The sequence below is a fragment of the Stenella coeruleoalba genome (genome assembly GCF_951394435.1).
Source record: "Stenella coeruleoalba genome assembly, chromosome: 2".
In the NCBI taxonomy this organism is placed as follows: Eukaryota; Metazoa; Chordata; class Mammalia; order Artiodactyla; family Delphinidae; genus Stenella; species Stenella coeruleoalba.
The window spans coordinates 166,594,548-166,621,486 of NC_137147.1; the positions used below are offsets into that span (position 1 = coordinate 166,594,548).

The following is a 26,939-nucleotide window of genomic DNA, read 5'->3' on the forward strand; positions in this document are numbered from 1 at the left end:
TAACTTTTTTTTTTTTTTTTTTTTTGCCACGCTGTGTGGCATGTGGGATCTTAGTTTCCCAACCAGGGAATGAACCTGCACCCCCTGCAGTGGAAACGTGGAGTCTTAACCACTGGACCTCCAGGGAAGTCTTATATTAACTTTCTAAATCTGAGCTGAATCATTTCCAAAAGATACTCTTTTTGTTTTTGTTGACTCTGAATGCTCTAAAATTTAGCAAGTGAAGTTGGATATAATAAGTTGTGTGTGTGTACTTATGTCCTGGCTAAGGCCCAGGACTGATAAGAAGCTAGGCTGCAACTAAGTGAGTACTAAGACCAAGATCATCCATGAGTTTTTAACTGACATAATACATTTATCCCTTTAGAGAGCACAAAATCTGGAAACAACCTTGTTTTGTTTTATAATGATAGATGCTATTTCTCAGTAATGATTTTTCTCTATTCAACATATGTATACATTAATAGTGAAGAAATGTAAAAACCCAGGCTTACTAGGAAACTGCATATATGAAAAATCCTCTAAAGTAAACATCATGATGAATGTTTCAAGTCCTAGCACTTGGAAAATTGGTGATCTAAAGCATCTGAGCCTGAATTGTAATCCCTCTGTGAGTTCATTTCACACTGAGTGGTAGAACTCAATAAAATATACTTGACTAAATTCTGGACGCTGATGGTATTTCATTTTTGTGGGTGTTTTTAGCTTCACTGGACTTAGCCTTGTTCCAGGAGTGTAAATAAGTCTTCTCATATCCTTTTCATTCTTTATATTTCAGCTGCAGCATCCCTTCTCAGCTTCAGTGTCAGCTTCTCATTCTTCCTCCATCTTTCCCAGCACAGGCTAGGTACTCTGAACTAAGACATTTCTTTTGGAATCCTGAACTTAGCTCTTTTCATCATTGCATAATACATGGCTGCAAATATTTCTCTTTTAGATTCATTTTCCTATAATCATTAAATTGAAAAGGCTCTGTATCCTATTGGGTACTTACTGTTGGTTTTATTTGGAAGAAAGCAATATGGTTCTAAAAAGTTAAGCAAAACATGTTTTCAGTTGTTATAAGTGTTCTGAAGAAATAGGAGGGTAGAGGAGACATATCTGCATTATTTTAGTCTAAACAGATAAAAAATGCTCTCCATAGAAAAGTGAACTTGCTTATTCATTTCCTTGCTCATTTGAGGAAAATGCTACAGTTTTATATTTTGCTTTGGGAGGACTTTTGATACTTCCAACGAAATAAGTGGTCATTGGTGTGAGTAGATGATCATTGAGGAGGCTGCTAAATCCCAGTGGGGACGACCCAAGAATCAGCCTGTTTTTTTTTAAATTTCAGATACGTGGAGGTATAACTGACACATAAAATTTTAAGATATTTAAAGTGGTGATTTGATACATGTATACATTGTGAAAGAATTCCCCTATTGAGTTAATGAACACATCCATCATCTTATATATTTCTCTCTCTCGGTGAAAACGTTTAAGTTCTATTTTCTCAGGAGATTTTGATTATACAATACAGTATTATCAACTATTGTCATCATGTTTTATATTAGATCCTCAGATCTTATCCATCTTATAGCTGAAAGTTCATACCCTTTTACCAATCTGTCCCTATTTCCCACCCCCTCTCCCCACCCAGTCCCTGGCAAATACTTTCCTATTCTGTTTCTATGAGTATGACTATTTTTAAGGCTGCTATGTCGAATGAAGAAGGTTGAAGCAAATGAACTGAAAGAGCTCTTTAAAAAAGCAAGTGATTCTGTAGACTAAGTCTTCCCCAGTAGTATTTCAATATCTAACTCTGGCCAAAAAATGTTTTGGTAGAATTTATCAGTATCAGATTTCCATTATCCATAGCTCATCCCAAGTGTTCTAGTCATGAACTGCTATATTAGAACCGTGCCTGGTGTGTTGTAGTGCTCAATAAAATGTTCATTGAATGAATAATTTTGGAAGTGACATTTATTACTTACTGTAAGCTAGGCATCATTCTAAGCATGGGAAATACGGTGGTATATAGCAGTACATGAATAAAACAGTTGGAGTACAGTGGGAATTCTTGTACTTTCTCCAGTGGAATTCATAAGCCATTAAACCATAGTCATCTCGCCCAAAGTGGATGTACTGGACTCTGACACTCCTCACAAATGTGATATTTTAGAGTGCCTACACTGAGATTATTTTCAGTCAGTGTGGTTTGTAAACTTTTATGGAAACAATCCAACTTAGTCCCTGGCATACTAAGGTACTTAAAGCAAATGAGATCTTTATTTTGTGTCTTAGGTGCTTGTCAGAGAGCCTGGTCTGGATTATACTATTCTTTTCTCTCAAAAGACAGATGAAGACACTTCATGTCTGAGAGTCATCATCTAAGGTTCTTCTCAACTAGTATTTCCACAGGTGGGTTGAGGGTATGCAGAGATACCAAGTCCTTGGTCTCCTGCAGTCGTAGATAGGCTTGTTCAAGGCCATTTGGAGGAACACGTGTGGGTCTGAAAAAGTCTCCAACAATCTGGTCCAAGGGATAAGTGTATCATGAATTTTCTGGATTTTCTAATGTAATACCACCAGAAAGTTCGACTGATGCTTTAGATGACATTAATTTTCTGTAGAAATTCCCACAAAAAATTACAAAATATGTCCTAAGGTTTTGTTTTTAGAAGATTGTTATTAAACAAAAAAGCCACATGGACTAAATATTTAGCAATATTCATTATGTTGTTAAATATTCTTAATGAAGTTACTGGCAGGAGACTTTCTCTCTCCTGAAAATAAGAAACAAATTGGTAGCACTCATTTTCTTTCTTTTCCATTTCATGAATAATTTTATTATTTTTTGTGGGAAGCCAAATGTTAAGTTTTGTGCTTAACTGATGTATATCAAGAATTTAAAACTGATGTATATCAAGAATTTTAAAATATATTTTCTTCAAATGGCTAGCATTTTTTTTTTTTTTTTTTTTGTGGTACGGGGGCCTCTCACTATTGTGGTCTCTCCCGTTGCGGAGCACAGGCTCTGGACGCGCAGGCTCAGCGGCCATGGCTCACGGGCCCAGCTGCTCCGCGGCATGTGGGATCTTCCCGGACCGGGGCACAAAGCCGTGTCCCCTGCATCGGCAGGCAGACTCTCAACCACTGAGCCACCAGAGAAGCCCTGGCTAGCATTTTTATAACGGGAGTGTACCCTAAAGATTCCTTAAAAAATATGCTTTAAAGATTGCCATGGAAATGATAGGATTGAGAAAAATACCTATTTAGCTTTTTTTCCCCCTTGGACCTTATAATGAAGCTACAAAACTCTGATATTTGCCAAGGGATAATATAAGAATGGATCTTTTCACATCTTTGAAAATATAAAAGCTGCTTGAAATATTTTCTATCCAAAAACCTTCTCGACTCCACATTTCCTACCAGGTCTTGTCCAATTTCTCTATGTCCTTCACGAGCAAACTTCTTTAAAATGGCAACGAGCACTTTCTGTTTTCTCATTCTCTACAAAACCCCCTCCAGCAGGGCCTTCTTCCTACATCATCCTACAGCTGTTTCTTATCCATGTCCTCCATGTTCCTAAATCCAGGGGTCAACTCGCAGTCCTCACCTTACTGATGCAGCAGCAGCATTTGACATCATCTGTTGCCCCTTCCTCTTTGAAACTGTGTCTGCCCTTGGTCACCAGAATATCATTCCCTTTTTATTTGTACCTACCTTACTGGACTACTGCTTCTCTGTTGTCTTTGTTGGATCCTACTCAGCTCTAAGACCTCAAATACTGGAATCTCTCAGGGTATCGTTGTTGGATCTTTCCTCTTCTCTGTCTATATTCACTTAACTGACTTATCTCATCTTGACCCAGAGATCTGACTCTCAAATGTTATGTTTTTCCCTTAAGCCCCATATTTCAAATTATCATAAAATCTTGTCAGCTCTACTTTCAAAATATATTCTAATTTTGAGCTATCAATTAAACAATTTTAGTCCAAGCCTCTATCATCTCTCACCTGGACTGTTGCATCAGGTTTGTAATGTGTCTTCCAGCTTCTCCTCCTGCTCTGTGCTCATCCACCCCAGTAACAGCTTACAAATGAACTACCAAGTGCTTACCATGGCAAGTAACATTCTCTATGAAATGGTCTTCACCTGCTTCTCTATCTGCATCTCTGGCCAATCTTGGCCTCACTCACTCGCCTTCAGCCACTCTTGCGGCCCTGCGGCATCTCAATCATGCTAAGTGCCCTCGGCCTTGGCACACAGGGACGCTTCCGCCAGAAGCATTTATGCGCTCGCCTCATAGCTCACTCTCACTTCATTCAGGTTTTCTATATATAATGACACCTGATCCAAGAGTCCTTCCCTGAACCTTTATCAAACGTATGAGCCCTGCCAGCATTTTAACTACTATCTGTCCTCTTACCTGCCTTTATTTTCCTTAGAGTACCTATCAACATTAATTACCTATTGATTCAGTTGATTGATCATTGCCTTTCTCCAGTAGAATGTAGGCTCCCTAAAAGTAGGGTTTACCGCTCCCCTCGCCTTATTTTGCATTTATAGTCTCAGTGTTAGAAGAGTACCTGACCTGCAGCAGGTGCTCAATGAATTTTTTTTTCAATGAACGAAGAAATAGTAGATGGTTTTCAGTGTATTGGTATGGAAGTATTTGATTTTATTTAAAATGTATAAAATGCTCGTTGTGGCTCTACAATTAATCAACTCTGACTCTTTACCTCTTTGCTCCTTTACTGAGCTCATACAGGGTAATGGACGATTCATTCTAAATGGGCTTTGCTAGAAGACTCTCTTCCTGCTTGGAGTTCTACTGGAAAATTGATCCACCGCTATCGAGAAACATGATTTTTGTGAAATTTCCTCTGCAACACCACTGAAGATCTCTCCCACTCCAACAGTGATAGATCAGGGATTGAACAAGATCAGCACCCTTTGGTCACTTCTTCACAAGAGCAGGATTTATTTTCAACTCCATCTAATTATTTTCTGGAACCTTCTTTTGTAGAATCATTACTGTGTTATTTTATGGGAAGATGCTGGGGGTAAACTGCTCTAAAGCAAGGATATATTGAAAATGTTTCCTCTGTGGCCAGATTGCCCAAATTTGACTTTGGAGTCAATATTTTTATTGGATATTTAGTGCTTATTAAAATCACTTGCAGCCAAAATAAAATGTCAATCAGAGGCATACATTATACTGCTAGAAATTCAAGATTTCATAGGATTTTTGTGATGTATGGTATGATATGACAGAAATTAAATTGAATATGCCATTTCAAATAAATCCTGAGGATGGAAAAATATAGATAATTTTTAATATTTGCTAAAAATATATTATTCTCTAGCAGTGAATGCCACAGTCAAAATACATAACTAATTTTAAGCTAGACCCCAAACGAGTAAATACATATAAAATTTCAAATGGTGGTATGCACAGTAAAAAACAAACAAATAAAAACTAAAAGAACACTGTAAGCAGACCTGTTTTATATAAGGTGGTCATAGACAATCTTCCAAGTCTGAGATATTAGGATCAAGACCTGAAGGGGAGGAGGGAACAGCCTGCAGGTCTGTGGAAGAAGAACTTGCAGGTGAAATAATAGCAAGTGCCAAGGTGCAGAGGTGGAGACATTCTGGGTATTGTCCAGGGAAGCAATGAAGCAGATATGTTAGGGAAGAGTGAATGGGGTCAGGAGTAGTGTTAGATGAGTTAAGGAGGGTGGTGGGGGTGTAGGTGGTGTAGGACTTTTAGACCACTCTTACTTAGTGTGAGATTAGAATCCAAGACAGGGTTTCCACTGGAGGAGAAATGGGGTCAGGTTTCCTTTAAGGGAATGACTCTGCAGTGAGGAAAACTGACTGTACAAAGAGACAATATAAAATGAGAAGGAAAAAAAGGAAAACCAGTTAGCAATCTCTGTACAAAAGAGAGGCAACTTTAGCTTGGAGACAGTAGAGGTGGTCAGATTCAGGATCTATTTAGAAGCTGATAGGTCTTCTGATGGACTGAATGATGTTAAGTGAGAAGACAACCATGACTGAGACTTCTTGCTTGAGCAACTGGTCAGAGGAGATTGCCATTTATTGAGATACAAAACTGTGTGGGAGGAGCCACCTTCTGGTTCATTTTGAGTTCATTTTTGAATATGGTATAAGGTAAGGGACCAATCTTATTCTTTTGTGGATATCCAGTTTTCTCAGCACCATTTGCGGGAAAGACTGTCCTTTCTCCATTGAATGGTCTTGGAAGTCTTGTCGACGCCATTTGACCACATTTATTTCTGGGCTCTCTTCTGTGCCACTGGAGTACATGTCTGTCTTTATGCCAGTACCACACTGTTTTCATTACTGTCCCTTTACAGTAAGTTTTGAAATCAGGAAGTGTGAGAACTCCAATTTTGTTCTTCTTTTTCAAAATTGTTGTTTATATGTGCACAACACTGTGTAAGTTTTATATATATATATCTGTATATATAACATTATATCTAACACTGTGTAGGTTGAGGTGTACACTATGATGATCTGATACATATATACACTGTGAAATGATTACTTCAGTACGGTTAGTTCATATAATTTGATGCTATTTTATTTATTTATTTTTGGTATTATTTATTTTGATCCTTTCAGGATCTTAGTTCCCTGACCAGGGATCAAACCCAGGCCCTGGCAGTGGAAGCTCAGAGTCCTAACCACTAGACCACCAGGGAATTCCCAATGTTATTTTAAATATGAATTGTTTTCTTAATTTCCTTTTGAGGTTGTTCCTTGTTATTAAATAGAAATAAACTAATTTTTGGTGAATCCTTCCCCCCCACCCCGCCATATAGTATCTCTTAATATCCAGTGAAAGTAGTGTTTTGAAGAGCACAGTTTGAAAAATACTGCCCAAAGGGATATCCTAATTTTTATTGTTGTTGCAGAGTCTTTCTTTGAACCTATTTGCTTTTTCACATTATTTGGAGAACTTTCCTTATGTAATTTTTAACATTTATGATGAATCATGTTCTTATTTATTCTGAAGGAAAAAACCCTATAGAATTTGAATAATGCCCATAGTCCAATGAAAGTTAATTTATCCATCTGCCAGAACTCCCTATTTATTTACATTTCACTAATTCAAGGGATGAAGTTCAAATTTAAATTCTATTGCATGTGAACTATATGACTTTGGACATCCTGCTTCATGATTCTGAGCTTAAGCTTTCTAAACCTGTAAGACAGAGTAACAGCATCAGGCTTATTTTTGTTATAATCAAAAAGTATACATATGTGTATGTCACTTTAGAGAGTGTTTCCGGTTGGGGAATGAAGAATGTGGATTGTATTTAGACTTTGATCTTTATGTTCTAAGTTATGGTATTAAACTTTAAAAAACTTGCTTTATACCCTAAAAAATGAAGACGTATATGCAGATCATATGGTCTAAAAATACCATTCATTCATTTCTATTATTTAGGCTTGAGAGTGTTACTACACTTATTAATTTCTCTGATACGGTCTGACAAACTGATGTTTGAAAGCACAAAAGTGAGTGGTACTTTCTGAGGTGGGGGAGTTAGATGAGACATTTCTAAACATGATTTCTAGGAAACAATGTTTGAACAAACTAGTAAGTGAAAAGGAGTCAGGTCCTTGCTTTGTGGTAGCAATATTCCCTTCTCTTCATTATAAAATGCAAACATTTAATTTTATTTATTTATTTTGGCTGCACCACATGGCTTGCAGGATCTTAGTACAGTACCCTGACCAGGGACTGAGCCCGGGACCCCTGCAGCTCCAGTGCAGAGTCCTAACCACTGGACCACCAGGGAATTCCCCACAATCATTTTAATACAGCCCAACATACTGTGTAAGAATAAACTCGTTAATAAGGATAAAACACCATTGAAATCATTGACTGAAGAGGCTTTACCTGAGATCTTTTATTTCCCTTATTCAAAATTGTGGAACAGATTTGCCCCCAAAGATTGTAATTATTCTTGTCTTTAATCTCAGTTTTCTGGAGAATTTTAAACTAACTTCTTATCACTAGCCTCAGAAGTGGCATTGCTGTTATCTCCATGGTGATAACGTGCTTTCTGCTACACAGAGTATAGTTGCTGTTATTTCTCCAAGGGCTTACTTCCCAAGCAGGAAAGTCCATTCTAGTGTAAAAGGTTCTAAAGGAGAAATGTCAGCAGTATGTGGTTTCTTATTTCTTAACTCTGGTTGGAGGTAGGAAGAAGAGGAAAGAGATTCTGGTTCCCTGAGAAGTCACTGTTATCAGAGGTGGTGCATGTGTCCAGGTGCCGTCCCTGTGTTTCTGAGGTGCCTGGTATCCTGCAGGCAGCTCTGTCCCTTGCTCAGGCTCAGTGAGATGGCAGGATTCCATATCATCGCTTCATCCCACCCGCAAAACCCTCAGTCCCAGAAGGGTCCCCACAGTCGCTTGTCTCTCTGTCAAAACCACAAATGCTCAAGGATCCATTCATCCTTTCCTTCTTTTATTTGTTGACTTACTCACTTGCTCATCAACATGTATGTACTGAGCACAACGTGTAAGGCATTTCTGGGGATACAGAGATGAAAAAAAATTTATGTCTTCAAGGGAATCTCAGTCTATTGAGCTGATACACAAATAGGTAATTCAACTCCAATATGATTATTGTCAGAGCACAGAGGAAGGATACCTTATCTGTGAGGTGGAGGGAGAAGGTTACACTTGAGATTAAAAGATAAATGCACTTTTTCCAATTTAAGGAGTAAAGTTTGAAATTCCAGGCACAGGGGACATCGCACGCGAAAGCACAGGGCCATGGCACCAGGCAGTTCGCTACTGTTGCTGGAGGATGGACGATGCTCCGGCTGTTTACACTGAGTCTCTGCTGCGGGTTGCCAGGCTGCTGGGAATTGAGCCTGATGTCTTAGCAGATGGCAGGGTTGGGCGGTTCCTGTCCAGCTCCACTTTCAGAAAGTGGCCATTATCCTGCCCTTGATTACCTTACATGCATCTCCTGGAGTGATCAGACTTTTTACTCTTTCTTGGCCTCTGCCTCACTTGATGATCTGCATGTCTCTTTCAACAACTCACTGAGATAAAATCTTTACCGCTGGTGGGGCTAGCTAAGCCTTTTCCCCACATTTGCAGCTCTGCGATTACTCCCTGCAGGCCTCCTGTGAGGCTGCATGTCCTCCTTATCTTCCCATAATGGCCAGTTGGTGGAGAGTCCCCTCTTTCAACTTCCATCTGGGTCTTCACAGGGATAGAAAAAGAGATTGTTCCAGAAATAAGGTATAGTTCAACACTTTTAAGAGAGTAGAGGACATAAAGGAGTATACATGGCCAAGAGGAAAATAAAACAGTGAACAGTAGTAAAGAAGAGAAAATAAACACTAAAAATAGTAGAGTGGTAAAGTCTTAATATATATTATTGAAATGCATATAATTAAAGTGGTGGCTCCAAAGCCTTCTAGGAAGGGATGTGGCTACATTGGTTGTCTGGACAGAGGGATAGCAGTTATGGCTTAGAACGTGTATTTTACGATAATGGTTTTAAAAACATTCCGTATCTATTAATTCTTTACACAAACCCTCCACCGTAAGAGTCCTCAAGTATAAGAATAATTTTGGCTTTATCTGTCATTTACCTTTATGGTACAATCTGATACCCTAGCAAATTAGGGATGTCCTGAAAAGAGCTGCTAAGGGTACGATGTGGGAAGACACTGGGAGGGGCTTGCTGGGAGGAGGAAGTGTTGTGTCAACATCCCTGAGGCTTCAGATTAGAGAGAATGCAGACATTCTTTAGGTGGCTTGCCGGGACTTGTGGAGGTGGAACTTTTCCCCAGCGTTCTGCAGGGGCCGGGGACAAGGCACTGACGGAACCCCAAGGTGCTGGCTTCACAATACACAAACTTCTAATCCATTTGCTCAAATATAATCCAAGTAATGGAAAGAAAAAAAAAAATCAGACAATCTAGTCACTGGACAGCAATAAGTTAAAGTAGTCACAATGTTGCCACTGGAGTCACAGCCTCACACCTTTGACAGGGATTAGTGTAACATTTCTAGGTGAAATCCAGGCCACTGGGAATTCCCTACAGGACACCAAGACAGCTGCTAGGGTTCATACTCGCCATGTTTGCTCTAATATATTCCTCTTGCTCCAAAGACAAAACTTGGGTCATCACCTAGTGAATTTTATGCAAGTTTTCATGAGTTTCCCAGCAGTTTCCCCCTCTTTTTTTTTTTTTTCAGTTACCAGATGCTAATGTGCTAATATGATGATGTTGGCTTAGATGGGGATCATAAATATTCAAATCAGTTCCATGAGTGCTTGTTATGTGCCTGGCTGTTGCTCCGATAAAAGATGAGTAAAACACAGTCCTGATCCTCAGAGAAGCAGGCTAATTGTTTGAGAGGAATGCTAAAAATGAGGTATGACGTTGTCTCACATTTATATCAGAATTATACCCTCAAATACTGAAATTCAGGGCAGTGTATGACAAAGGACCCAAATGAGCATCCCAGATAAGGAATTTTAGTATTTATGTATGGGTAGCAGGTCACATTCGCATGGATTCACAGTAATACAGGAAGTATTGGTGAACTAGTTGTGTCAACAAGAACAGAAATGATCAGGAAAAAAAGAAGCTAACAGGTAGCACTTTTTTTTTTCTTCTTTTTCTTTTTCTTTCAACTCTGGTTCTGTTCCTCATCCCATATCCCCATCTCAATGACACTGCCTGCAGTCACCCAAGCTAAGAAATGAAATCAGCCCCATCTCTCCTTTCCCCACGTCCACTTTAACTCCTATTAATTCTAGCTCAATAATATGCCATATCCCTCCCTCCCCTCTAATCCCTCAAGGCTTCTTTGTGGCCTTGGAACCTTTAACCTGGCTTCCAGGGTTCTTAGTGGTCTGTCTCCTGCCAACGTCCTTGCTTGTTGTCCCTACCTTCCACCCTACAGGACATCTGCTGCTCTAACAAGTCTGGCATGTGGGTTCAGGGGTTCTCTCCATACGTCCTCAACCCCAACTCTCTTGACCTTAAGACCAGCTTAAAAGCCACCTCTGAGAAGAGCCTCTCTCAACTCCAAGATTGCATTGAAGACCTCTCCTATCCAACAACTCCCCCATTAGAGCTCCAATGATAAGGGACTGCACTTGCCTGTGTACTTGTCCCCACTGTGCCATTCACTGGCTGTCAGTACCTATTTACTCACCTGCAGAAATGGAAGTAAAGGAGTTACCTAACTTTGGGATGCTTTGAGGATGAAAATGAGCTAATAATAATGTAGCACTGAAGTTCTTTAACCTCGTGCTAAAGTTTCCACTATTGCTTCTCTTTACTAGACTGAGTTCCATGAGGTTCATGCCGGCTCACTCAAAGCTCTGCAGAATGCACTGCCTGTTGATCACGAACGCGCTAAATTAATGGACCCTTCTAGGTCTGAGGTCATGAAGACGTAACCAAGAGCCAAGCATGGAATGACTCCACACACACACAAAACCAGTTCCTGGAACACTTTTGGTCTTATAGCCCCACTTGACTCCGTGACAATTTACCTAAATCACCTAAGCCTGGGGAGACCCCCAACTTTCCTCCTAATTCACACCCCACCCACTTCATTCACAGGCACGGGTGGGATGAGGATATAATACTTTATTCACTCTAATGAGGGGGAGGTGGGCGCGTTTCCAGGGACCCCAGTAGGGGATCCTCCCTGTCTCCCAGTTCCAGGGCAGCCAGGGCCGCCGTCCCACCCTATCTGAGATGCAGATGGCGGGGCAGGGAGTTGTCCAGGTTAACGCAGGCCCAGGTCGGGATACCAGCATGCCCCTCCCCAGTTCGCACCCCGCGGAGACAAGAATGGTGGTTCAACTGCACTCACAATCTGGGCAGCGCTCGGCGGCAGTACCTCCGGCAGGTAGCTTGAAGTCCCGGCCGCAGCCCGCGCAGATACAGAGACGGCGCCGCATGTGCGTGCGACGGTGGCTGACAGAGTGCGAGCTGAGGCGGAAGCGCCGGCGGCACCCGGCACGTGGGTAGGGCCGCTCGCCTGTGTGCGTGCGCGCATGCTCCTCCAGGTTGGAGTGGTGGCCGAAGCCGAGGCCACACACAGCGCAGGAGCGAAGCTTCTCGCCTGGGTGCACGTGCCGGTACTTGGCCAGCGCCGAGCTCTGGGCGAAGGGCGTGCCGCAGTCGGCGCATGCGTACGGCCGCTCGCCCGTGTGCGTGCGTCGGTGGCGCGCCAGACACGAACTGCCGCCGAAGGCGCGTCTGCAGTCCGGGCACGAGTACGGCTTTTCGCCCCTGTGCACGCGCCGGTGCTGTGCTTAGTTGGACCTCTGCGCGAAGTGGCGGCCGCAGCGTATGGCTTCTCGCCCGTGGGGCGACGGCGGTGCTGCCGCAGGTTCGAGGCGGCCGAGAAGCGCTTGTCTCATTCCGGGCGTTCATAAGGCCCCTCGCCCGTATGCGTGCGGCTGTGTTTGGTCTGGGCCGACTTCTGCGAGAAGCGCCGGCCGCACTCGGTGCACGCAAAGGGCCGCTCGCCCGTGTGTATGCGGGCGTGCTTGGCCAATGTGGAGCGGCGCGACAAGGCACGGCGTCCCAGCACGCATGTAAGTGCGCCGGATACGCCGACGGGGCTGGCGCCTCGCTCGGGACCTCCTTGTTGTCCATGGGGATCTTGAGTTTCACCACTTAATACTTCTCTTCACCCTCATCCTCCTCACCCTTCACCAGCAGCACCATCTCTTCTTGAATCCCTTCCTCCTCCTCCTCCTCTGTCCGCTGTTCACCGGGCATCTCGGTGTCCAGCCGCAGCTTCGGGCGCTCGCGCTGCCCCAGGCCAGGGCGCCGGGCCCACGTAGCACTTGTGATGTGGCAGACACTTTTCTAAGTTATTTACTTTGGGGACTTACCTGGTGATTCAGTGGTTAAGACTCCACTTTCCCAATGCAGGGGGCACAGTTTCAATCCCTGGTCGGGGACTTAAGATCCCGCATGCCACATGAGGCAGCCAAACAATAAATAAGTAAAACAAGTTATTTACTTTATTACATTACTCATTTATTCCTTGCAAAAACTCTCTATGGGGTATGTACTATTATAATCATCCATGACAGTAGTCTGTGCTCTTAACTGCTAAATCCCATTGCCTCTCTCTCCAGTGGGTACAAGGCGTGTTTATGAAGAAATTTAGATAGCATTTGGAAATTCTATATTGTATGTGAAGAGAGACAGTGCCATCTCTATCCCGTGGGTAGCATTTAATTGTTTCTTCAACATAGCATATTGTTTGAGTTAAGGATAGATAATATACTTTCAAAATAGAATGATGACAGATAAATTTTAAAATTTTCTTCCTTGATTTGCTTTTAAAAGAGCAGAGATAACGTCAATCTATTTATTCAAATACCTCTAAAATGATAGTTTATATTTTCTAGATATAAATTTTGTATTTTGAGATGTCGATTTATCAGACTTACTATTTGCAATTGTAAACGTAAGTGATTGATTCATACTATATCAGACTCCAAAGGAGGACTTTTCTACATATTAGATTGATTGTAGGTTTTGTAGCAAAACCCACACATTTTCCTTTATACAGTTGGCAATTTGCCGAACAGCTTTTGGGTAACTTACTAATGTGCCAATAACCTGTTTTCAGCTTCACTGTGATGAGTCCTGAGTCCTTATGTCTGAAGACAGAAAAAGACCCATAGAGAAGAATATATCACCTCTCCAGTTCTTAGTATTTAAGTGGTGAATTATACTTCTAAAGAGAGAACAATCTCATATTTGGCATCTGTTATTAAATATGTGGTTTCCATCTTCTTTGGGGGTAAATTTTTAAGTTGTTTCATAAAAATTCTAACACTTTTGTATTAGTAACTAATCAACACTGATAGAAGTGTAGAGCATTTTAATTAATATCATATCTGACTGCACTTGTTCTGAGTTTAATGATGGGAGAGGTAAAATATTAATGACCTCAAAATGAATGTATGAAAACATTTTATTGGTCTTGTCCCAATTATAATTTCTTTTAACTTGGTTTTTAGTTTGAAGCATATTATTTTTTTTCAAATAAGGAAGATACAGCAAGGATATATTTATTTATTTCAACACGGATTGGTTGATTTTAATTTTTAAAGAAGAACAGAAAATGGTCTTATTAATGTGTAATGGAATATGATAGCTCTTATTTTAAATTTTTATTTGAATTTTTCATTTGTTGCATTGAGATGTTTTGGACACGTTGAATATTCCAGTGCAAAGTTTCAAGTTCTTTCTTTGTGGTTATTTGCAAAGAAGGACAAGGATATTAAAGACTCTTGATGAAAGAGGCTGGTCTTTCTGGAAAAAGCCTCTTCATTCAAGGGCTTTTCAAAATTTGCTTTGGGAGTACTGTTTGTCATTTAACTCTTGCTTGTGTTATCTTACTTATACAATCAAATTATTTCATTTCCTTGCAGGGATATGTGTCTTAATACGCCATTTGTAAAAAGATTTAGAATTTCTGGGTGAAAGATTTTAGTGACTCTGTGACATGTAGACAGAACAGACAAAGTGAACTTCAGAATTGCTGGGACATAAAACACCAGACTGATTATTTGTAGAGTCTAAAGCCACTAGAATTATCTGGAGAAAGGAAAAAAAAAAAAAAAAAAGAAAGAAAGAAAAAGTATGTTCATCTCCAAATGGTATTCATTGTATATTTACTCAAACAGTGATTTCTATTATTTTAATAGCAGTATTTTCCAGAATAGATAATTTTGTGACATGCAAATAAAAACCATCCCCGATTTATAATAGCAAAAATATAGTTTGATAAGTTGCTATGCAGATTGCTGACTTTCTAGTGATCATAGGCCTTAAGATAAGGAATTTAGTTCTCTATGTGTGTAACATTTAAATGTTAACATAATAGAAAGTGCAAAACTTCAGTTATGTCTTTTTTGTCAAGACTGTGTAGCGTTGCATGAATTGTTGAGAAGAACGTGCATGAGAAGGAAGAGCAATAAATGAACATTCAAATATGTACTATTTCTGATTATAGAAATATTGTATTTACAAAACTATATTGTTGGAGGGAGCTTCAAGATGGCGGAAGAGTAAGACGTGGAGATCACCTTCCTCCCCACAAATACATCAGAAATACATCTACACATGGAACAGCTCCTACAGAACACCTACTGAACGCTGGCAGAAGACCTCAGACCTCCCAAAAGGCAAGAAACTCCATACGTACCTGGGTAGGGAAAAGAAAAAACAGAGACAAAAGAATAGGGACAGGACCTTCACCTCGGGGAGGGAGCTATGAAGGAGGAGAGGTTTCCACACACTAGGAAGCCCCTTCGCGGGCGGAGACTGCGGGTGGCGGAGGGGGGAAGCTTTGGAGCCATGTAGGAGAGTGCAGCCACAGGGGTGCGGAGGGCAAAGCGGAGAGATTCCCGCACAGAGGATCAGGGCCGACCGGCAGTCACCAGCCCGAGAGGCTTGCCTGCTCCCCGCCGGGGCGGGCGGGGCTGGGAGCTGAGGCTCAGGCTTCGGAGGTCAGATCCCAGGGAGAGGACTGGGGTTGGCGGCATGAACACAGCCCTTCAGGGGTTAGTGCACCACGGCTAGTCGGGAGGGAGTCCGGGAAAAGGTCTGGAGCTGCCGAAGAGGCAAGAGACTTTTTCTTGCCTCTTTGTTTCCTGGTGTGCGAGGAGTGGGGATTAAGAGCGCCGCTTAAAGGAGCTCCAGAGACTGGCGCGAGCCACGGCTATCAGCGCGGACCCCAGAGACGGGCATGAGACGCTAAGGCTGCTACTGCCGCCACCAAGAGGCCTGTGTGCAAGCACAGGTCACTATCTGCACGTCCCCTCCCGGGAGCCTGTGCAGCCAGTCACTGCCAGGGTCCCGTGATCCAGGGACAACTTCCCCGGGAGAACACACGGTGCGCCTCAGGCTGGTGCAACGTCACGCCGGCCTCTGCCGCCGCAGGCCCGCCCCGCGCTCCATGCCCCTCCCTCCCCCCCGGCCTGAGTGAGCCAGAGCCCCCGAGTCAGCTGCTCCTTTAACCCCGTCCTGTCTGGGGGGGAACAGACGCCCTCAGGCGACCTACACGCAGAGGCACATCCAGATCCAAAACTGAGCCCCTGGGAGCTGTGCGAACAAATAAGAGAAAGGGAAATCTCTCCCAGAAGCCTCAGAAGTAGCGGATTAAATCCCCACAATCAACTTGATGTACGCTTCATCTGTGGAATACCTGAATAGACAACGAATCATCCCAAATTGAGGAGGTGGACTTTGGGAGCAACGATATATACATATTTTTCCCTTTTTCTCCTTTTGTGAGTGTGTATGTGTATGCTTCTGTATGTGATTTTGTCTGTATAGTTTTGCTTTTACCATTTGTCCTAGGGTTCTGTCTCTCCTTTTTTTTTTTTTTCTTTTCTACAGTTTTTAGCACTTGTTATCATTGGTGGATTTGTTTTTTGGTTTGGTTGCTCTTTTCTTTCTTTTTTTCTTTTTTTTTATTACTTAAAATATTTTTAATAATTACTTCTTATTTTAATAACTTTATTTTAATTTATTTTATTTTACCTTCTTTTTCTTTCTTTCTTTTTTTCCCCCCTTTTATTCTGAGCCATGTGGATGACAGGCTCTTGGTGCTCCAGCCAGGCATCAGGGCTGTGCCTCTGAGGTGAGAGAGACAAGTTCAGGACCATGGTCCACAAGAGACCTCCCAGCTCCACGTAATATCAAAAGGCGAAAATCTCCCAGAGATCTCCATCTCAAGGCCAAGACCCAGCTCCACTCAACGACCAGCAAACTACAGTGCTGGACACCCTATGCCAAACAAGACAGGAACACAACCCATCCATTAGCAGAGAGGCTGCCTAAAATCATAATAAAGCCACAGAAACCCCAAAACACACCACCAGACGTGGACCTACCCACCAGAGAGACAAGATCCAGCCTCATCCCCCAGAACACAGGCACTAGTCCCCTCCACCAGGAAGCCTACACAACCCACTGAACCAACCTTAGCCACTGGGGACAGACAACAAAAACACTGGGGACAGACAGCCTGTGAAAAGGAGACCCCAAACACAGTAAGTTAAGCAAAATGAGAAGACAGAGAAACACACAGAAGATGAAGGAACAAGGCAAAAACCTAACAGACCTAACAAATGAAGAGGAAATAGGCAGTCTACCTGAAAAAGAATTCAGAATAATGGTAGTAAAGATGATCCAAAATCTTGGAAATCGAATGGAGAAAATACAAGAAACGTTTAACAAGGAACTAGAAGAACTAAAGAGCAAACAAACAGTGATGAACAACACAATAAATGAAATGAAAAATTCTCTAGATGGGATCAATAGCAGAAAAACTGAGGCAGAAGAACGGATAAGTGACCTGGAAGATAAAATAGTAGAAATAACTACTGCAAAGCAGAATAAAGAAAAAAGAATGAAAAGAATTGAGGACAGTCTCAGAAACCTCTGGCACAACATTAAATGCACCAACATTCGAATTATAGGGGTCCCAGAGGAAGAAGAGAAAAAGAAAGGGACTGAGAAAATATTTGAAGAGATTGTAGTTGAAATCTTCCCTAATATGGGAATGGAAATAGTTAATCAAGTCCAGAAAACACAGAGTCCCATACAGGATAAATCCAAGGAGAAACATGCTAAGACACATATTAATCAAACTATCAAAAATTAAATGCAAAGAAAAAATATTAAAAGCAGCAAAGGAAAACAACAAATGACACACAAGGGAATCCCCATAAGGTTAACAGCTGATCTTTCAGCAGAAACTGCAAGCCAGAAGGGAGTGGCAGGACATATATAAAGTGATGAAGGAGAAAAACCTACAATCAAGATAGCTCTACCCAGCAAAGATCTCATTCAGATTTGACAGAGAAAATAAAACCTTTGAAGACAAGCAAAAGCTAAGAGAATTCAGCACCATCAAACCATCTTTACAACAAATGCTAAAGGAACTTCTCTAGGCAGGAAACACAAGAGGAGGAAAAGACCTACAAAAACAAACCCAAAACAATTAAGAAAATGGTAATAGGAGCAGACATATTGATACTTACCTTTAATGTAAAGGGATTAAATGCTCCAACCAAAACACATAGACTGGCTGAATGAATACAAAAACAAGACCCATATATATGCAGTCTACAAGAAACCCACTTCAGACCTAGGGACACATACAGACTGAAAGTGAGGGGATGGAAAAAGATATTCCATGCAAATGGAAATCAAAAGAAATCTGGAGTAGCAATTCTCATATCAGACAAAATAGACATTAAAACAAAGACTATTACAAGAAACAAAGAAGGGCACTACATAATGATCAAGGGATCAATCCAAGAAGAAGAGATAAGCATTGTAAATATTTATGCACCCAACATAGGAGCACCTCAATACATAAGGCAAATACTAACAGCCATAAAAGGGGAAATCGACAGTAACACAATCATAGTAGGGGACTTTAACTCCCCACTTTCACCAATGGACAGATCATCCAATATGAAAATAAATAAGGAAACACAAGCTTTAAATGATACATTAAACAAGATGCACTTAATTGATATTTATAGGATATTTCATCCAAAAACAACAAAATACACATTCTTCGCAAGTGCTCATGGAACATTCTCCAAGATAGATAGTATCTTGGGTCACAAATAAAGCCTTGGTAAATTTAAGAAAATTGAAATTGTATCAAGTATCTTACCAACCACAACGCTGTGAGACTAGATATCAATTACAGGAAAAAGTCTGTAAAAAATACAACCACATGGAGTCTAAACAATACACTACTTAATAACCAAGAGATAACTGAAGAAATCAAAGAGGAAATCAAAAAATACCTAGAAACAAATGACAATGAAAACACAATGACCCAAAACCTATGGGATGTGGCAAAAGCAGTTCTAAGAAGGAAGTTTATAGCTATACAACCCTACCTTAAAAAACAAGAAACATCTCAAATAAACAACCTAACCTTGAACTTAAAGCAATTAGAGAAAGAAGAACATAGAAACCCCAAAGTTAGCAGAAGGAAAGAAATCATGAAGATCAGATCAGAAATAAATGAAAAAGAAATGAAGGAAATGATAACAAAGATCAATAAAACTAAAAGCTGGTTCTTTGAGAAGACAAACAAATAGATAAACATTTAAAAAGACTTATCAAGAAAAAATGGGAGAAGACTCAAATCAATAGAATTAGAAATGAAAAAGGAGAGGTAAAAACTGACACTGCAGAAATACAAAAGATCATGAGAGATAACTACAAACAACTATATGCCAGTAAAATGGACAACCTGGAAGAAATGGACAAATTCTTAGAAATGCACAACCTTCCAAGACTGAACCAGGAAGAAATAGAAAATATGAACAGACCAATCACAAGCACTGGAATTGGAATTATGATTAAAAATCTTCCAACAAACAAAAGTCCAGGACCAGATGGCTTCACAGGCAAATTCTATCAAATATTTAGAGAAGAGCTAACATCTATCCTTCTCAAAGTCTTCCAAAATATAGCAGAGGGAGGAACACTCCCAAACCCATTCTACAAGGCCACCATCAGCCTGATACCAAAACCAGACAAAGATGTCACAAAGAAAGAAAACTACAGGCCAATATCACTGATGAACATAGATGCAAAAATCCTCAACAAAATACTAGCAAACAGAATCCAACAGCACATTAAAAGGATCATACACTATGATTAAGTGGGGTTTATCCCAGGAATGCACGGATTCTTCAATATATGCAAATCAATCAACAAGATACACCATATTAACAAATTGAAGGAGAAAAACCCTATGATCATCTCAATAGATGCAGAGAAAGCTTTTGAAAAAATTCAACACCCATTTTTGATAAAAACCCTGCAGAAAGTAGGCATAGAGGGAACTTACCTTAACATAATAAAGGCAATATATGACAAACACACAGCCAACATCATCCTCAATGGTGAAAAACTGAAAGCATTTCCACTAAGATCATGAACAAGACAAGGTTGCCCACTCTCACCACTCTTATTCAATATAGTTTTGGAAGTTTTAGCCACAGCAATCAAAGAAGAAAAGGAAATAAAAGGAATCCAAATCGGAAAAGAAGAAGTAAAGTTGTCACTGTTTGCAGATGACATGATACTATACATAGAGAATCCTAAAGATGCTACCAGAAAACTAGTAGAGCTAATCAATGAATTTGGTACAGTAGCAGGATACAAAATTAATGCACAGAAATCTCTTGCATTCCTATACACTAATGATGAAAAATCTGAAAGTGAAATCAAGAAAACACTCCCATTTACCATTGCAACAAAAAGAATAAAATATCTAGGAATAAACCTACCTAAGGAGACAAAAGACCTGTATGCAGAAAATTATAAGACTGATGAAAGAAATTAAAGATGATACAAATGGATGGAGAGATATACCATGTTCTTGGATTGGAAGAATCAACATTGTGAAAATGTATATACTACCCAAAGAAATCTACAGATTCTGTGCAATCCCTATCAAACTACCACTGGCATTTTTCACAGAAGTAGAACAAAAAATTCCACAATTTGTATGGAAGCACAAAAGACCCCGAAGAGCCAAAGCAATCTTTAGAAAGAAAAATGGAGTGGGAGGAATGAGGCTCCCTGACTTCAGACTATACTACAAAGCAACAGTAATCAAGACAGTATGGTACTGGCACAAAAACAGAAATATAGATCAGTGGAACAAGATAGAAAGTCCAGAGATAAACCCACACACATATGGTCACCTTATCTTTGATAAAGGAGGCAGGAATACACAGTGGAGAAAAGGCAGCCTCTTCCATAAGTGGTGCTGAGAAAGCTGGACAGCTACATGTAGAAAAATGAAATTAGAACAATCCCTAACACCATACATAAAAATAAACTCAAAATGGAATAAAGAACTAAATGTAAGGCCAGACACTGTTGAACTCTTAGAGGAAAACACAGGCAGAACACTCTATGACATACATCACAGCAAGATGACCCACCTCCGAGAGAAATGCAAATAAAAATGAAAAGAAACAAATGGGACCTAATGAAACTTAAAAGCTTTTGCACGGCAAAGGAAACCATAAACAAGACCAACAGACAACCCTCAGAATGGGAGAAAATATTTGCAAATGAAGCAACTGACAAAGGATTAATCTCCAAAATTTATAAGCAGCTCATGCAGCTCAATAACAAAAAAAACAAACAACCCAATCCAAAAATGGGCAGAAGACCTAAATAGACATTTCTCCAAAGAAGATATACAGACTGCCAGAAAACACATGAAAGAATGCTCAACATCATTAATCATTAGGGAAATGCAAATCAAAACTACAATGAGGTATCACCTCACATCAGTCGGAATGGCCATCATCAGAAAATCTACAAACAACAAATGCTGGAGAGGGTGTGGAGAAATGGGAACCCTCTTGCACTTTTGGTGGAAATGTAAATGTATACAGCCACTATGGAGAACAGTATTGAGGTTCCTTAAAAAACTACAAATAGAACGACCATATGACCCAGCAATCCCACTACTGGGCATATACCCTGAGAAAACCATAATTCAGAAAGACACATGCACCCCATTTTTCATTGCAGCACTATTTACTTTTTTTTTATTTTTTTATTTTTATTATTTTCTTTTTGCTGTACGCGGGCCTCTCACTGTTGTGGCCTCTCCCGTTGCAGAGCACAGGCTCTGGATGCACAGGCTCAGCGGCCATGACTCACGGGCCCAGCTGCTCCGCAGCATGTGGAATCTTCCCGGACCGGGGTACGAACCCGTGTCCCCTGCATTGACAGGTGGACTCTCAACCACTGTGCCACCAGGGAAGCCCCGCAGCACTATTTACAATAGCCAGGTCATGGAAGCAACCTAAATGCCCATCGACAGACAAATGGATGAAGAAGTTGTGGTACATATATACAATGGAATATTACTCAGCTATAAAAAGGAATGAAATTGGGTCATTTTAGAGGCTTGGCTGGATCTAGAGACTGTCATACACAGTGAAGTAGGTCAGAGAGTGAAAAACAACTATCGTATATTAACGCATATATGTGGAACCTAGAAAAATGGTACAAATGAACTGGTTTGCAGGGCAGAAATAGAGGCACAGATGTAGAGAACAAACATCTGGACACCAAGTGGGGAAAATGGTGGAGGTTGTGGTGGTGGTGTGATGAACTGAGAGATTGGGATTGACATGTATACACTAATATGTATAAAATGGATATCTAATAAGAACCTGCTGTATAAAAAAATAAAATAAAATTCAAAAAAGTAAAAAGATACAGTGTGTTATAATTTACTTGATGATTCTGTTATTTGTACATTTAGTTTATTTCTACTTGATCCTGTAACAATTTATGTATAATTAACATCTTGGTATATAAATCTTTGTCATCTCCATCTCATTATTTCCTTAGAGTGATTCCTAGAATTGAAACTACTGGTTTGTTTATTTATTTAATGGTTCCTTGAACAAACATTCTTTGAAAGCCAACTTTCTGCTGTGAAACATTTTTAAGGCTTTTGATACATATTATAAAATTGCTATCCAGTGTGGTCATACCAATTTATTGGTGATTATGCCAAATAAACCTACCTCCTGTTATTTATGCCCTTGTCTAATTCCTTCTATAATGAATAGGCTTGACCTGTGTAAATCAATATTTTATTATAGAAATTTTTTATGTCTGGTCATAAAAGACACTGTGGCATTTACTTTGCTCTCTCTTAAATCCCATGCTCTAGAGGAAGCCAGGTGCCATATCATAAGAACACTTATGCAAGCCCCAAAGAGTGGTACACGTAGCAAGGAACTAAGGCTTCCTGCCAAGAGCCAGCAAGGACCTGAGGCCTCCATCAGCAGCCATAGGTGTGAGCCATCTTGCAAGCAGACCTTCCAGCCCTGTTTCAGCCTTTAGATGACTGCAGTCCTGGCCAACACTTCGATGGCCACTCATTAGAGCTCCTGCGCCAGGACCACCCAGCTAAGCTACTGCTGGATTCTTGACCCTCAGAAACCAAGTAAGATAATAAATATTTGTTGTTTTAACTTGCTACATTTTGGAATAATTTGTTACACATCAATAGATAAATAATACCCACTCCTACCAGCAGTTGGGATAGAGTCCTTGCTGACATTGTCATTTGTAGGCTAATTTGGCAGATAAAAATCATCTTATTGTTTTATTTGCACATTTTAGTTAATAATTTTCTCATGTTTATTAACCGTTTTTTCCACTTCTAATTTATAGTTATGTCCATCCATTTTGTTTTAATCAGTGTTTCATTTCTTTCCTGGGATTTGAATTTCCATTAAGAACCAATACAACAGCATAAAGATAACAATAAAAACCATAAAGAAGCCTCAGAAATGCATAATTCAAAGATTTTGTTAGATTAACAAAGGTCTAGGTTTGGACAAAAATTAACTCTTATAGGTGCAGTTTGGTATTTCTCCTGGTACCTTCTTTGGTCATCAAAGCAACTGTGTACATTCCAAAAATGCTATAATATTTCCAATCTACATGCTCTTCCTACAATGTGAATTTCACACTCCTTCCATTAATTGGTAGGGTCTATAAACTCCATCACCTTGAACCTGGGCGGACTTGGGTGTGTAAGTGAGGCTATGTAACTTTTGAGTTAGATCATAGAAAATGATTCTTTCCGGTTCTCTTTTGATGCTCACCCTTGGAACTTAGCTTCTCTGATGCAAGGAAGTCCAAACTAGTCCACTTGAGAGGACACCAGGAAACACCACTCATAGGCTTTTCTGGCCAACAGCCCAGCTGAGATTCTAGTCAACAGCCACCACCAATTGCCAAATATGTAAGTTGAGATGCCTCCAGATAATTCCAGCCAAAGAGTCATCTCCAATCTTTGAATCTTCCAGGTGTGCTGCAAACATCTTGGAGCAGAAACAATAAAGTCCACTCTGCCCTGTTCAAATTCCTGACTGACAGAAACTGTGAGTATCATACAATTATTTTATACCTCTAAGTTTTAAGTGCTTTTGTTATGCAGCAATAGTAACTGGCACAGCAACCATATAAAGAAAGGTAGGTGATTCAGATCGTTTTAATCCTCATTTTGGTGCTGAAGAAATACAAGCAAAGGCAGAGAAGGAAGTGATATTTTCAGGGTCTCCTAATAAGTTAGTGTCAGTACAATAGTGGATTATTTCCACCACTGGATGCTATTTCAAAGTTATAACTAGTGGTAAAAATATAATGGAAACATTTTACACCCAATCATTGACTCAGAAATATTTACTGAGTAGTACTTCTAGGTTCCAGGCACTAGATGAGGTTTTAGGGTTCAATGGTGAGCAGAAAGCAGGCATGGGCTCCACCTACATGATTATAGTCCAGCACAGGAGATATACATTCATCAAATAATCACACAAAACTTAACGACTTGGCACATCAAATGAAGGAAATTGTAACAGTGCTCTGAGAGGAAGAACAAATTAATAGAGATCAGGATATTTTGAAGAACTGGCATTTAACTGAAGATGGGTGACTGTATTTAGCTGTACGTAGGTTTTCTTTTTCTCACATTATTTAGTTTTTTATTTGTTTATTCACTTTCCATTAAATTATATACTACTTTAGGCCAGAAAGTGTTTCATTTGAATAACTCCACAGGGCATACTTATGCTTCTACTTACGCTCAGGTCTTCTGCAAATGACTTAATGGAGCACAATGGATTTAAAAGTAATTTAACCTAAGTTTCCATTTCTGTAATTGTTTCACAATGCTGCTTTTATGTCACTCACCTCCAGGGTTTAGCTGAGGTCTCTGTATCACTTGCACAAAGCTGTTCTGATGAGTGTGAGAGTTTGGACCCTGATCTGCAGTGGAGGATTCAAGTGGCTGATGAGTCATGCATTTCTTTGGCAAAATGATGGGTTTTGTTCACTAGTAACATCAGGGCCTCCTGTGCTATTAAGTATGCAGGGACATTTAGTGGTCATGAATTGGTAAACCAGGAATAGTTTATGAAGATTTTCAGAACTTAATTTGTTCTTACTAATAATGTAAGAATGGAAAGAAAGAGATGAGTAAGGTCCAAAATCCCAACATTCTCTAAAACTCATTTTATAACTTACAGCCTTATTAGGATTCTCAATACTATATAGCGAAATTTCTATGAATGAGTTGTAACTTTACAGGAAGACTCCCAGACTTAGAGGGTCTTGTGGCTCACAGGATGGATAGGCAAGGAGGCGGCAGTGGGAATGGAAGGGAACATGAAGCAAAACCCCTGGGCTTTCCGGTTTAGTCAAACACTGATACTCCATCAGGGCTGTAAAGAACAGATGTTCTGAGATGAATATCACTCCAGAATTGCCTTCTGATTTATAGTCTCCTCTCTTTTGGGAGACCTATCAATTGTGGTACTGTGCCTCTCCTAGACTTGCTGAAATACAGTCCCTTTATCTTCTTGTCAAATGCTTTAGCTCTTGAAGGACTGAGCAGTAGTTGAGGTGGACAGAATAATGGCTGGAGATGTGATATAGCGGGGTTGGGGACCAAGAGATGCCCTGAGAGGATATATCCTCTGGCATAGGTTCTGATTTGCACCAGGGACAAATGGATGGTGCAATAGTCTTTCTAATAGCTTGAGTTAAATTAAAGCTGTTTCTTGCATTTGAAGTTAACTTGTCTGCTCTGATCAGTTGTATGGCGGGAAAGAAGTACAGTCATATCTGAGACTGAGAAAAGGTTACCTCAGATGTGAGACAAGATTATGAGCCTTCAGTCCATGGAGATGTCATCTGGGAAGTCTTGGAGCCAAAAGTCTCATAAAAAGAGCATTTCACATTAGATACACTTACTGAAAGGGCTGATTGTTCTATATTCAAGGAAACTAGTAAACCAACAAAATTTGTTTTCCACCTGTTTAATCAGTCAGTGACAATTCTATAAGCATGATAACAACAAACAGACCTGGTTTACGTCTCTTTAGTCGACTAATAACAAACCATTTCAGTTAAACACACATCTAAAAGCCGGCCATGAATGACACTTCACATTTTGAAAATTGCACAATTGATGGTGGAATCATTCTGATGATCATGCTTCTAAGGGACTGATGTTAACCCAGTCCCATCTCTGTAACTGAAATAAAACATGTTCACATCAACTCATTCCTGCTAACATAACCAACAAAGCTCTGAAATGAATGCTTCCTTCAGACTCTGTATAAAATCAGCAATTTATTTTGTCCAGTAGGACTGTGCTTGGTCAGCATAGCTCTCCCTTACTTAGCTAAACAATAAATTCAGTTTTTAGTTTCAGATACCAAGATGCTCTTCCTTTGATAGTTTCAAAAGCCGACATGGGATAGAGCATACCATAGAAATCCAGAAAGGAGATGAATTGGTCTTTCTTGTGCTCCGTCTTGGATGAGGGACCAGACCTCTGATGCATGGTTATTGAGAGGATCTAGGCTCTTCTGGACTATTTTCCAGGATGTTTGTAAACATAGTGAACGTAGAGTAAACATAGTAGACATAGTGTCTTCTGGAATGAAAGGCAGGGTCGTTTGGTATGCTAGGAGGAAGGAGGCAGATCTTTAGAAGAGAGCAGATCAGGTAAGAGAAAACAGGGTGTTGAATTAATGGAGTAACAAGGGAGACAAAGGGGATGCCAGCTGGGCTGATACCTTCCATTTCTCTCTCCAGTGCCTGGTCTACAGAGTGTTAGAATCCAGAAGCTGAACAGTTTGGACTGTATCAATGAGTATTTTTACTTTCTGGCTTCTAATTAAGTTCAGACAATGATGTGCCCTGACTGGACATCAGAGGAATGAAAGAGGATATGCTCAGGGTATTTATACCTCCTTCAGCCCCACTCCCCAACACCACCACCAGCT

At 40.3% G+C, this 26,939-nt stretch overlaps 2 protein-coding genes across 10 annotated transcripts in view; one reads left to right on the plus strand and one right to left on the minus strand.

Annotated features, from left to right (window-relative positions):
• The window catches only part of LOC307183133 (uncharacterized protein), a 47,894-nt gene extending 35,028 nt beyond the window's left edge, over positions 1–12,866 (minus strand). Inside the window, exon 1 of the mRNA XM_079915196.1 lies at positions 11,888–12,866. Within this exon, the coding sequence (XP_079771322.1) occupies positions 11,888–12,678 (791 nt within the window). The 5' untranslated portion in view covers positions 12,679–12,866. The remainder of the gene's footprint in view (positions 1–11,887) is intronic.
• Positions 12,511–26,939, plus strand: part of MALRD1 (MAM and LDL receptor class A domain containing 1) — a gene marked incomplete at its 5' end in the record, with an annotated part of 1,062,652 nt that continues 1,048,223 nt past the window's right edge. For all 9 annotated transcript variants that reach the window (XM_079915185.1, XM_079915179.1, XM_079915188.1 and 6 more), the window contains 3 exons: positions 12,511–12,617; positions 22,805–23,080; positions 23,952–24,026. The remainder of the gene's footprint in view (positions 12,618–22,804; positions 23,081–23,951; positions 24,027–26,939) is intronic.